Raw genomic sequence first — 8,246 nt, 5'->3', positions numbered from 1 at the left:
TTCATGGGGGCCATTAGCTACATGAAAGCAGCAGCTACTCTTCCTGGGGGCCATAGATCTGAAACATGCAGCAGCTACTCTTCATGGGGCCATTAGCACTGCACATGCAGCAGCTACTCTTCATGGGGCCATTAGCATACTGAACATGCAGCAGCTCTACTCTTCCTGGAGGCCATGAGCCTACTGCACATGCAGCAAGCTACTCTTTCTGGAGCCATTAGCTACTGCACATGGCAGCAGCTACTCTCCTGGAGGCCATTAGCTACTGCACAATGCAGCAGCTACTTCTTCCTGGAGGCCATTAGCTACTGAACATGCAGCAGCTACTCTTCCTGGGGGCATTAGCTACTGTACATGCAGCAGCTACTCTTCCTTGGGGCCTTAGCTATGCACAGACATGCAGCAGCTACTCTTCTGGGCCATTAGCTCTGCACTGCAGCATCTACTCATCCTTGAGGCATTTAGCTACTGCTACATGCAGCTACTCTTCCTGGAGGCATTAGCTACTGCACATGCAGCAGCTACTTTTCCTTGGGCCATTACTACTGCCCATGCGCAGCTTACTCTTCCTGGGCGGTCCATTAGATACTGCCACATGCCAGCAGCTACTCTTCCTTGGGCCATTAGCTACTGCACATGCAGCAGCTACTCTTCCTTGGGCCATTAGCTACTGCACATGCAGCAGCTACTCTTTCTTGAGGCCATTAGCTACTGTTACATGCAGCAGTACTTTCCGGAGGCCATTAGCTACTGCACATGCAGCAGCTACTCTTCCTGGGCCATTAGTACTGCACATGCAGCAGCTACTCTTCCTGGGGTCCATTGCACTGGCACATGCGGCAGCTACTCTTCCTGGGGCCATTAGCTACTGTAACATGCAGCAGCTACTCCTTCCCTGGGGGCCATTAGCATCTGCCCATGGCAGCAGCTACTCTTCTTGGGGCCATTAGTACTGTCACCTGCAGTAGCTACTCTTCTGGGGTCCATTCGTACTGCACATGCCACCCAAGCAGCTAACTCTTCTTGGGGGCCATTAACTACTGTACATAGCAGCAGCTACTCTCCTTGAGGCGCATTAGCTACTGCACATGCAGGCAGCTCTCTCCTGGGGCCATTGCTACTGTACATGCATGCAGCTACTCTTCCTTGGGGCCATTAACTCTTACATGCGGCAGTACTCTTCCTGGGGGCCACATAAAACATTACAAATCCATACAAAGTACAAGAACAGTTATAGACAAGTAACAACATAAATATACATTTAAAATACCATTTAAAAAATAAAATAAAAGCAGCCTTTCCTCTGTGAGAGGACAGCTAGATGATAACGCAGTCAGATGTGTCAGGTCAACGCCAGAAAAATACATTTTCTACTGTTAGCATCAGAGACCCTTAAATCTAACATCACACACATATTCTCCAGATACTGACGGTTAGCATCAAGAACTTATCTAAAAATCACACACATATTCTCCAGATACTGACTGTAGCTCAGAGACTTATCTAACATCAACACACAGTATTCTCCCAGATACTGACTGTTAGCAATCAGAGACCTTACTAACATCACCACACATATTCTCCAAGAGTACTGACTGTTAGCATCAGAGACATTATCTAACTCACCCAATAGTCTTCCAGATACTGAATGTAGCATCAGAGACATTATCTAACATCACACACATACTTTCTCCAGATACTGACTGTTAGCATCAAGAGCATTATCTACAGCTACACACATTTTATTCTCCAGATACTGGCTGTAGCTCAGAGACCTTATCTAACATCACCACATATTCTCCAGTATACATGACTGTTAGCATCAAGAGACTTATCTTAACTCAACCACTATTCTCCAGATACTGACTGTTAGCATCAAGAGCCTTATGCTATCCACACACATATTCTCCAGATACTGACTGTTAAGCATCAGAGACCTTATCTAACATCGACACACATATTTCTCCGAATACTGACTGTTGACGTGGTGTTCTACAAGCAGCATCCTAAAAGAGAGGCTTCAGATGAGGCAGGGAACCTGCAACCAAGCACTTCTACTTCATTGTCATGAGATCCTCTCTGAGCTTTACAGAATCATGGCTCTGAATAGATACAGCAACAACCTCCCCGTGACATTTCCTGGTCTTTGTCTATAGATGTATATCTTGTGTATTCCGCTACTGTAATCATCAAGCTTGCTTGCTAAGTGAGTCTCAGGAAATGGCTAATTATTAATATTATTCTTAAGAGAGCGATTACTAATTCTCGGAACGTGCGTTTCTGAGGCTGTTTAGGGTACTGGTGTATTTTAATGAGTTAACTTTAACCCTTTCCTGGCTAGCTTGTCTAAAAATTGACTCGTATGGGATTCTAGGTGTTTTCTAATAAATCTATGTCTGATAATACTAGATGTAAGATGAGTGTTCCTCCGACCCGCCCCAATGGGAACTGTGTGAACCACGGGGTTCCTTCTACGCAAGTGCCACACCAGTTCCAAAGAAATCCCAGGGAAAAACAGGTCGGCATCGGTGAGTCTATTTTACAGCTAATACTGTATATGAACAGTACAGTTCAAAAGTTTGGCGTACACACCTATCATTCAGGTTTTTTTTTTTTTTTTTATACTATTTTCTTATATTGAGAAAAAAGTGAAGACATCAAGAACTATGAAATAACACACACGGAATCATGTAGTGACCAAAAAAAGTGAGATTCTTCAAAGTAGCACACCCTTTGCCTTGATGACAGCTATCTGCACACTCTTGGCATTCTCTCAACCAGCTTATGAGGTAGTCACTGGAATGCGCATTTCAATTAAACAGGTGTGCCTTGTTAAAGGTTAATTTGCTGGGATGTCTTTCGTCTTAATGCGTTTGAGGCCAATCAGTTTGTGTTGTGACAAGTAGGTGGTAGAACAGAAGAATTGGGTGGCTACTTGACGAATCTCCTTTTTTGGTATTACTACATGATTCTGTGTGTTATTTCATAGTTTTGCTATCTTCACTATTATACGTACAATGTAGAAAATAGAAAAATAAGAAAAAACCCATTGAATGCGTACAGGTGTGTCCAGACTTTTGACTGGTTCGTATAATATTCTTTTCAAAGAGGTTGAAACCAATGCGTCCACCATAGACGTGTCTTCGGAGAGCCCGTTGGCATAAACCCTTAACCAGCCAAGCCTGTGTCTGGAGAGTCTGGTCTCACCCAGTGGAGTGACTAAAATTAGCCTCTTGACGCTAGGGTCAGATTATTATTATTTTTTTTTAATAACTTCCCAAGGTAAACATGGATATTTCTCAGTCCGATCGTTAGAATACTGCTATAATTTACAGATTTAGGATAGAAACACTCCGAAAGTTTCCAAAACTGTCAAAATATGTCTGTGAGTATAAAAAACTGAATTCTGGCAGGCGAAAACCTGAGGAAATCTACCCGGAATGATTATTTTTTTATTTTTTATCTTGTGTTTCCTTGCCATTCTTTCATCTGGGCCAGAGGGAAACTGTCTAGGCCAGAGGGACATGTCTAAGGGGCAGAGGAACTGTTAGGGGCAGAGGAACTGTCTAGGGCAGAGACTGCAGGAGAGACTGTTAGGCCAGAGGGAACTGCTAGCCTAAGGACGTCACAGACGGGAACTGTCTAGGCCAAAGGGCGTCAGAGAGGAAACTTGTCTAGGGCTCAGAGGGAACTGTCAGGGAGTGGCTAAGCCAGAGGGGAACTGTCTAGGGCCAGAAGGGATTGCTGTGCGAGGCTGTCCAGGATGGAACGTCAGGCAGAGGGAAACTGTCTAGAGCAGAGGGAAACTGTCCTAGACGTCAGACGGGAACTGTTCTAAGAGCCAGACGGACTGTCTAGGGCCAGAGGGTACTGTCTTAGAAGAGCCAGAGGGAATGTCTGGGCCAGAGCGGAACTGTTCTGGGCCAGAGGGAACTGTCTAGGTGTCAGAGGGAACTGTCTAGGAGGCCAGAGGAACTGTCTAGGGCCAGGGACGTTGGGGCAGACTGTCAGGGCCAGAGGAACCTTCATAGGGCCAGAGGGAACTCTCAGGGCCAGAGGGAACTGTCTAGGGCCAGAGGGAACTGTTTGCCAGGGCTGTTAGGGCCAGAGGCGAAACTTGTCTAGGGCCAGAGGGGAACTGTCTAGGCCAGAGGGGAACTGTCTAGGGCCAGAGGGAACTGTCTATGCCAGGGGAGAACTGTCTTATGCCCGGGGAGCTAGGCTGTAGGGACGCCTGAGGCGCAACTGTCTAGGCCGAGGGTAACTGTCTAGGGCCAGAGGATGTCTAGGGCCAGAGGAACTGTAGGGCCAAGACGGGAACTGCTAGGGCCAGAGGGAAACTTGTCTAAGGGCCCAGAGGGAACTGTCTAGGGCCAGGGAGAGGCAAGAACTGTCTAGGGCCCGAGGGAACTGCTAGGGCCGCGAGGCGTATGATTGGATTTGGTCACACTGGTCGGTGTAGTGGTAGGGGCAGGGTAGTATACTGTTGTAATGGTGTTTATATTGGATTTTGTGCAGCATTCTGGGGTTGGTAGCAAGTCACATATCAACCGCTTTCCTCACCAGACATTGCGAGTGCCTGCAGCAACGGGTTCTGTGTGAGAACGGCCGCTGTCTGCAACCATGGATGGAAGCTTCAGTGCATCTGTAACGCAGGCTTTCCAGCTCACCCCAGACGGCAGGAACTGTGTCGGTAAGATTCTTCAAGTGCTTTTGCGTTTGCTTCTTTAGCCTGTTTGGAGTGCCAGATTGGGCGGGGTTTACACTTTTGTACTCTCTATGGTTTCCATTGCGGCCCAGTCAAGATCAATCAAGCCCAGATTAGTATTTTAATAATAGTATCAATTTAACTTAAATACTCATGTAATCAGCTACCTCCACATGTTCATGAGATTGGTAGCTAATTGTCCAGATTTGATTTAACGAGTTTTTATGCTACAGTAAGTATTCAAGCCTAGTGCAACCATAGCCTCGATGACATTACCTTTTTGAAGACAAGCCACTAATTATAGACTATTATGAACGTAAGTACCTAATTAATACAGTTCTGTGTTGTTCTCTCCCAACGCTCACAAACCTATCGTTGTTGCTCATGGCTGTCCATCGATCTCCAACAAACAACGCTCTCTTGTTTTTTCCTCCATTTGATGTGGCTTGTACAAAGCCATGCACCACACCACTCATCACATTCTACATGCTACCACGCCTTGCCCATAGCGGTCACATCCAAGACCCTCGTGCTTGGCACTAACGGGCTCTGGGGTGGTGAGTTTTGGCTTTAACAACAGCAATGGACAGATTCCTCTCCCTGACCTTTTAACCTTTTAGCCTCCCCAGACCATGACGAGTGCGCCGCACCAACATGTGTTCTGAACGGCGTGTGTTATAACGAGGACGGTAGGCTTCAAGTGGTTCTGGTGCAAACCCGGCTTCACCCTGGCCTTCCAGTGCCGCTACTGCACAGGTAGAAGATTTCGAGAGGAATCACTTAGGCAGACATTGAATATAGAGGCAGGTTAGGGCTCATATTTATAGCTATGCGCAATAGATTCCAGAACTTCATCTGTGTTCCATTTGAATTCCAACTGAGATGTAACAGCACAAGCTGCTAGCCATGCGTCTTGGGATCAGGAAAAGAACAAGGTGCATTCCAAATGGTACTCTATAGGGCTCTGGGTCAAAAGCAGTGCCTGTATAGAGGAATGGGCGTACCATTTGGATACAGACCCAGAGATTGACCGTACCTCTCTCCCCAGAGGACCTAGTTATAATGTGTTTTTGTTAACCACATATCTTCTCTCTTTGTTCTGTTTCTCCCGTCCTCTCATTTCTCTTTGTTCATTTCCCCTATACGCTCTTCAACTCTCTCTTCTCCTCTCTGCTCTCCATATGTCTCGTACTCTTACTCTCCTCTTCGTCTTCTCGCTCTCTGTCGTCTTTACTCTCACTCTCTCCGTCTCTCTCTCTCTCCACTCTCTCCGTCTCTCTCGTACTCTCTACTCTCTCCGTCTCTCGTCGTACTTTTTCTTTACTCCTTTCTTTCTCGTACTCTTCTCTCTCTTACTGACTCTTACCTCGTCTCTCTGTACTCTTACTCTCTCCGTCTGCTCTCTACTCTTACTCTCTCCGTCTCTCTCGTACATCTCACTCTCTCCGTCTCTCCGTACTCTTACTCTCTCCGTCTCTCTCGTACTGCTCACTCTCGCCGTTCTCTCGTACTCTCACTCTCTCCGTCTCTTCTCGTACTCTCACTCTCTCCGTCTCTCTCGTACTCTCACTCTCTCGTTCTCTCTACTCTAACTCTCTACCGTCTCTCTCGTACTCTCCCTCTCCTCCGCGACTCTCACTCTCTGTCTCTCTCGTACTCACTCTATCCTCTCTCGTACTTCTCTCTCGTCTCTTCTTCTCTGTACTCTCTCCGTCTCTTCACTCTCCTCCGTCTTCTCGTACTCTCACTCCCTCCGTCTCTCTCGTACTCTTATCCTCCCTCCATCTCTCTCGTACTCTACTCTCTCCATCTCTCTCGTACTCTCACTCTATCCGTCTCTCTCGTATACTCTTACTCTCTCCGTTCCTCTCACGTACTCTACTCCCTCTCGTCTCTTCTCTACTCTCACTCCCTCCGTCTCTCTCGTACTCTTACTTCCCTCCCTCCATCCTCTCTCGTACTCTTACTCTCTCCAATCTTCTCGTACTTCTTTACGTCTCTTCATCTCTTCGTACTCCTACTCTCTCCGCTCTCTCGTACTCTTACTCTCTCCGTCTCTCTCGTTACTCTTACTCTCGGCTCCGTCTCTCTCGTATCTTACCTAAAAGAAGAGGCTTCAGATGAGGCAGGTGAACCTGCAACCACAGCACTTCTACTTCATTTGTCATGAGATCCTCTCTGAGCTTTACAGGAATATGGCTCTGAATAGATACAGCAACACCTCCCCCGTAGACATTCCTGTCTTTTCTATAGATGTTATATCTTTGTATTCCTTCTACTGTATCATCAAAGCTGCTGTCTAAGTGAGTCTCAGAAATGGATAATATATTAATATTATCTAAAATGAGCGAATTACTAATCTCGTGAACGTCGTTTCTGAGGCTGTTAGGTACTGTGTATTTATATGAGTTAACTTTAACCCTTTCCTGGCTAGCTTGTCTAAAAGTGAACTCGTGATGATTCTAGGTTGTATTTCTAATAAATCTATGTCTGATAATACATAAATCTATGTCTGATAATACATAGATGTAGATGAGTGTTCCTCCGACCCCTGCCCCAATGGGAACTGTGTGAACACGGCCGGTTCCTTCTACTGCAAGTGCCACACAGGGTTCCAAAGAATCCCAGGGAAACAGGTCTGCATCGGTGAGTCTATTTATACAGTACATACTGTATATATACAGTACAGTTCAAAAGTTTGGACACACCTACTCATTCCAGGGTTTTTATTTATTTTTTTACTATTTTCTATATTGTAGAATAAGAGTGAAGACATCAGAACTATGAAATAACACACACGGAATCATGTAGTGACCAAAAAAAGTGAGATTCTTCAAAGTAGCCACCCTTTGCCTTGATGACAGCTTTGCACACTCTTGGCATTCTCTCAACCAGCTTCATGAGGTAGTCACCTGGAATGCATTTCAATTAACAGGTGTGCCTTGTTAAAGGTTAATTTGTGGGATGTCTTTCGTTCTTAATGCGTTTGAGCCAATCAGTTGTGTTGTGACAAGGTAGGGGTGGTATACAGAAGAATGGGTGGCTACTTTGAAGAATCTCACTTTTTTGGTTACTACATGATTCTGTGTGTTATTTCATAGTTTTGATATCTTCACTATTATACTACAATGTAGAAAATAGTAAAAATAAAGAAAAACCCTTGAATGAGTAGGTGTGTCCAGACTTTTGACTGGTTCTGTATATATTCTTTTCAAAGAGGTTGAACCAATGCTGTCACCATAGACGTGTCTCGGAGTCTGTGGCATAAACCCTTAACCAGCCAAGCCTGTGTCTGAGAGTCTGTCTTCACAGTGGAGTGGACCTAATTAGCCTCTTGACGCTAGGGGTCAGATTATTATTWTWTTTTTTTAATAACGTTCCCAAGGTAAACAGACTATTTCTCAGGTCCAGATCGTAGAATATGCATATAATTTACAGATTAGGATAGAAAACACTCCAAAGTTTCCAAAACTGTCAAAATATTGTCTGTGAGTATAACAAAACTGATTCTGCAGGCGAAAACCTGAGGAAATCTAAC

The 8,246-nt window shown here is 45.4% G+C and overlaps 1 protein-coding gene across 1 annotated transcript in view; it reads left to right on the top strand.

Moving 5' to 3' along the window:
- Positions 1 to 8,246, top strand: part of LOC112074584 (fibrillin-2-like) — a gene marked incomplete at its 5' end in the record, with an annotated part of 47,040 nt that overhangs the window by 28,418 nt on the left and 10,376 nt on the right. Inside the window, one exon of the mRNA XM_070440589.1 lies at positions 7,235 to 7,354. Coding sequence (XP_070296690.1) covers positions 7,235 to 7,354 — 120 coding nt within the window. The remainder of the gene's footprint in view (positions 1 to 7,234; positions 7,355 to 8,246) is intronic.

This window comes from Salvelinus sp. IW2-2015, unplaced genomic scaffold, assembly GCF_002910315.2.
Source record: "Salvelinus sp. IW2-2015 unplaced genomic scaffold, ASM291031v2 Un_scaffold2698, whole genome shotgun sequence".
NCBI lineage: Eukaryota > Metazoa > Chordata > Actinopteri > Salmoniformes > Salmonidae > Salvelinus > Salvelinus sp. IW2-2015.
Note: the sequence above shows the minus strand (reverse complement) of the source record. Positions and strands in the feature narration are given on the sequence as shown.